This window comes from Mus caroli, chromosome 13 (genome assembly GCF_900094665.2).
Source record: "Mus caroli chromosome 13, CAROLI_EIJ_v1.1, whole genome shotgun sequence".
In the NCBI taxonomy this organism is placed as follows: domain Eukaryota; kingdom Metazoa; phylum Chordata; class Mammalia; order Rodentia; family Muridae; genus Mus; species Mus caroli.
The window spans coordinates 50,500,484-50,505,385 of NC_034582.1; the positions used below are offsets into that span (position 1 = coordinate 50,500,484).

General features: G+C 35.9%; 1 protein-coding gene across 3 annotated transcripts in view; it reads right to left on the reverse strand.

Moving 5' to 3' along the window:
- Uimc1 (ubiquitin interaction motif containing 1) overlaps window positions 1-4,902 on the reverse strand; it is a 68,060-nt gene that overhangs the window by 59,016 nt on the left and 4,142 nt on the right. For all 3 annotated transcript variants that reach the window (XM_021180059.2, XM_021180058.1, XM_029468390.1), the window contains one exon: window positions 1,466-1,620. In XM_021180059.2, the coding sequence (XP_021035718.1) occupies window positions 1,466-1,612 (147 nt within the window). In that variant the 5' untranslated portion in view covers window positions 1,613-1,620. Of the gene's footprint in view, window positions 1-1,465; window positions 1,621-4,902 lie in introns of those variants that run through there.

Below are 4,902 nucleotides of genomic sequence, written 5' to 3' on the forward strand. Positions count from 1 at the left end.
CTTTGTAGACCAGGCTGGCCTCGAACTCAGAAATCCGCCTGCCTCTGCCTCCCGAGTGCTGGGATTAAAGGCGTGCGCCACCACGCCCGGCTCACAAACCACTTTTAAGGTTAGACCTCATGCCCAGCAGTAGAAGACTAACACAAAAGAAACTCAATAGCATCTTTTGGAGGTACTTTGTCTCATAACGCTTTGTCTGCACACTAATTTTCTTTTCTCCTTATAAGTTTCCAGTGTTGTATTTTTATGAATGTCTATGTGTGAACTTGTGTGTCTCAGCATCTATATGCATTTCTTGTGCTTTTTCTTTGGTTCTTTTTCTTCTGTTTGTTTTGTCCTATTCATTTGTTTGTTTTTATCTTATTATTTTTTAGATGCCAGCTTGTACGCTAATGAGAGGGAGAAAGGACAGGCATTAGAGTGGATGGGGGCTGGGGAGGATTCAAGAAGAATTGGGGGAATGGAAACCAAAATCAGAATATATTGTATAAAGAAAATCTATTTTCAATGCAAAAACTTAAAATTTAAAATGAAAACTAAGGAAAGGCAAAGGAAAGGAAAGCAAATATAGCAATGGGTAGAAAGGAAAACAATAGGAAAGGGACTCTAAGATAGGACAGTTTCTGCAATGATGAATACAGAATAAATTCATGTTATGCCTCTCATGTATGTGAACACTCACATACCCACACACCCACACACATATCTAAATAAACAGTTGCAGTAGGTGAAGTAAAATGTCAGGAGGAAAAACAGGGCAGAAGAGACATTTCAGAGAGTCTACAGCAAAAGTCTACATAACAGATGAACAGACAAAGAAATAGCAATGGAAACAAACTTGAGTTAAACCTAAAGCATGTGGTGACCAATCAGGTATGAAAATGAAAAACAAGAGTCACAGGTGATTGTGTCAGAGAAAAACGAATGCTTCTCCCACCGAGTAAAATAAAGGATGTGAGACACTCTGAGTTGGTTCATAATGCACTGTATCTGATCTAACACACAGGTAAAAAGAAAGAAAGAGAAATGGTAAAGAAAGGGGAGGTTTAAAATCTAGACACTCTCTCTCCTCGAAGCCTTTCCACAGTAACATTGTGTTCTTGGCCAAGCAGGCAGCATAGTCCCTAGCATGCAGGAAGCCTGGAATCCATCCCAGGAAGCTGTCACATTTTCTCTTACCTTTCAAACACAAATTACACTTTCTATTTGATTTTACTCTAACAGTTCTGAAATCACATTGGGTTAACATATTACAAAAACAAAAACTTATCATTCATCCCCAGCCAAATAATATGACCACATGCTCTTTTAAATAATCCACAATGCCCTTTAGAAATCAAAAGAAAATCAAGTAAGATCCAAATGAATTCAACAAGCTAGTAGGAAGGTACAGTCAAAACAAAGCCTTGTGTGTATGTGTAAAGAGGCCTAGCTTGAGACTCACAATTCCATGTCAAATACCGACCTCTCCGTCACTATCAGATATCACTATGAGTAAGTCCTCAAGTCTACGCTTCTTCTTTATACTGACAGAACTGCTTGTTTCCAGATCCTTCTTCTCCAAGTTCTGGCTTTCAGAGGCTTCTTTAATTTTTTTCTTTCTTCGTGGCATCCTTTTACCTAAAATGCAAGTTCAATATTTACTCAAAAAATAAGTTTCTAATCTAGAGATTATTCAATTTGGTCATATAAGAGCAAATGACAGCCATTTAAGGGAAATAAATCTAGACTTTAGAACTTTTCTATTATTCATTAAAATTTTTACTTTTTTCTATAAAGGAATATATACATGTATGCATACACATTTCTATATAAGTGTTGGACATATGTAAATCTGTACATATATACACACAGAAAATGCTAGTGAAATTTCAATAGCATTAAAAACAATTTATCTTGGTTCCTTATATATTAATTTGCACAAGTAGTTTCCTCAAGTATTCAGTAACAGTTTACCTAAAAGGTCTTTTTTAAAAAAATACTAATACTCTTAGTAAGGTGCAGTGGATCCCAGCACATCAGGAAACAGAGGTAGAAAGATCACAAGATAGAAGCCAACCTAGCCATTATAACTATTGTGTCCAAATTTGAGTAACAAAAACAAAAACCTCAATGCCTCAATCCGTTAAGGAATCTCCCCCAAAATCTTATAGTTAATGTTTATGTATTTATGTAATAATTTAGATGGTACACTTGTGGTGATTTGAATGAAAATGGCTCCAAGAGGCCCACTATTAGGAGGTGTGGTCTTGTTGGAGTAGGTGTGGCCTACTCTTATAAACATTTGATTGGGGCTGGCTTACAGATTCAGAAGTTTAGTCCATTATCATCATGGCCAGAAGCACAGCAGCATCCGGGCAGACAAGGTTCTGGAATAGGAGCTGAGAGTTCTACATCCAGATCAGCAGGCAACAGGAACAGAGAGTGCTACTGACCCTGGCTTGAGCATCTAAAACCTCAAATCTTGCCCTGTCACACTTCCTCCAGTATGGAGTATTAGTATTTTTTAAAAAAGAGCTTGGGCTGGTGAGATAGCTCAGTGGTTAAGATCGCTGACTGCTCTTCCAAAGGTCCTGAGTTCAAATCCCAGCAACCACATGGTGGCTCACAACCATCCGTAACAAAATCTGATGCTCTCTTCTGGAGTGACTGAAGACAGCTACAGTGTACTTACATATAATAAGTAAATAGATATTTAAAAAATAAAATAAAAATAAATAAATAAGAGTTTTATATGTTTTGTTCTTAGGTTTAGGCCTTTGGTTCATTTCATGAATCTTTTGTGTATATGTGTGGCAAGGACTTTATATAATTTATTAAATGTATACTTCCAGTCGTCTTAGTACCATTGCTCTTAACCAAAAAGCCACCTCTCCAGCCCCTATTTGGCTTTCTTGAGGAAGTAAACAAGCTGATCCTAAATGAAGAGTCCCAAAAAGATAAAACAGTATTGACCAATAAAGGAACAAACGTGAAAATTCAAACACTCCGATTTCAAAACACGGAAAAAAGAACAGTTAACAAAACATCAAGGCCCTGACACAGAGATAGATACACAGACCAATGAAACATAACAAAGACTCAAAGACACTGTCATCTTGTCAAATAATTATATAGCAGTGTTAATATAATAACTTTTTATATAATAATATTTTCAGTGAAAGAAGGCCTTTTCAAAAAAATGGTACTAAGACAACTGGAAGTACACATTTAATAAATTAAATTATATTAAGTCCTTGCCACACATATACACAAAAGATTCATGAAATGAACCAAAGGCCTAAACCTAAGAACAAAACATATAAAACTCTTTAAGGCATAAACATCAGCATAAGCATAAATTCTTCTCAACTAGGATAATAAACAATGGTATGTTAAATATGAAATATCAAAGCACAAGCTATAAGGAAACAGAAAGACTATATCTAAATTAAAACTTTTGTGCTCCAAACCATAAAATTAAGTATAGCTTTAATGAAAAAGGTACATAAAATTTGTAATCTGAAAACAAAACATTGATCAAAGAAATTAAGATAGGTGGTTGGGGCTGGAGAGATGGCTTGGCTCACAACTAGCTGTAACGCCAGTTTCAGGAGAACCAACACCTTCTTCTGACCCCCACAGGCACCAAGCACACAAATGATGCAAAAACACCTGTGCAGACAAGATACTCATACACATAAAATAAAAACACATCTTCAAAACTAAACTACACAAATGTTGATAGAAGCATTATTTAACAGTACTCTGAAATGGAAGCAATTCAAATGGTCACTAACTGATAAAATATGGTATATATTTTATGACTCACCATAAAAATAAAGCATTAATGATCTAAAGCTTGAAAACATCACAAATGAAAGAAGCTACTTCTAAAGGACCACAAATACTCAAGTGTTTGATTCCACTAATATAAAATATCAACAGCAGTAAATCAAGAGTCTGTAAATAAATAATTATTTAGGACTGAGTTGGGGGAATTGGCAAAGTAGATAGTGATATGACTGAATGGGTGGAATTTTCCTTAAGATAAATTTTACTGCTCCGAATTATGATAGCTACTTAATCCTGTGAATATACTAAAAAACATAGAGCAGATGACAAAAGGTATATACACTATATATGACTTATAGGGCAATAAAGCTAAAATTAACTTCAAATGATCTAAATCAAAACACTGGTTACTAATAAAATTCACTGGGAAGGACAGAATGAAACTTTCAGGGTTGCTGAAAATGTATTATTGCCATTTGGGTGGTAGTTACATATGTACCTTAAGTCACAGTTAACAATGGTTCCTTTCGTCAGTCTGGAGGTTCCTCAGAAAATTGGACATAATACTACCGGAAGATCCAGCAATACCTCTCCTGGGCATATACCCAGAAGAAGTTCCAACTGGTAATAACAACACATGCTCCTCTATATTCATAGAAGCCTTATTTATAATAGCCAGAAGCTGGAAAGAACCCAGATGTCCCTCAACAGAAAAATGGATACAGAAAATGTGGTACATTTACACAATGGAGTACTACTCAGCTATTAAAAACAATGGATTTATGAAATTCTTGGACAAATGGATGTATCTGGAGGTTATCATCCTTAGTGGGGTAACCCAATCACAAAAGAAGTCATTAGATATGCACTCACTGATAAGTGGATATTAGCTCAGAAACATAGTGCAAAACACAAGAAAATCAAGAAAAAAGACCAATGCATGGATACTTCATTCCTCCTTAGAATAGGGAACAAAATACCCATGAAAGGAGTTACAGAGACAAAGTTTGGAGCTAAGACGAAAGGATGGACTATCCAGAGATGACCCCACCCGGGGATCCATCCCATAATCAGCTACTAAACCCAGACACTATTGCATATGCCAGAAAGATTTTGCTGAAGGGACCC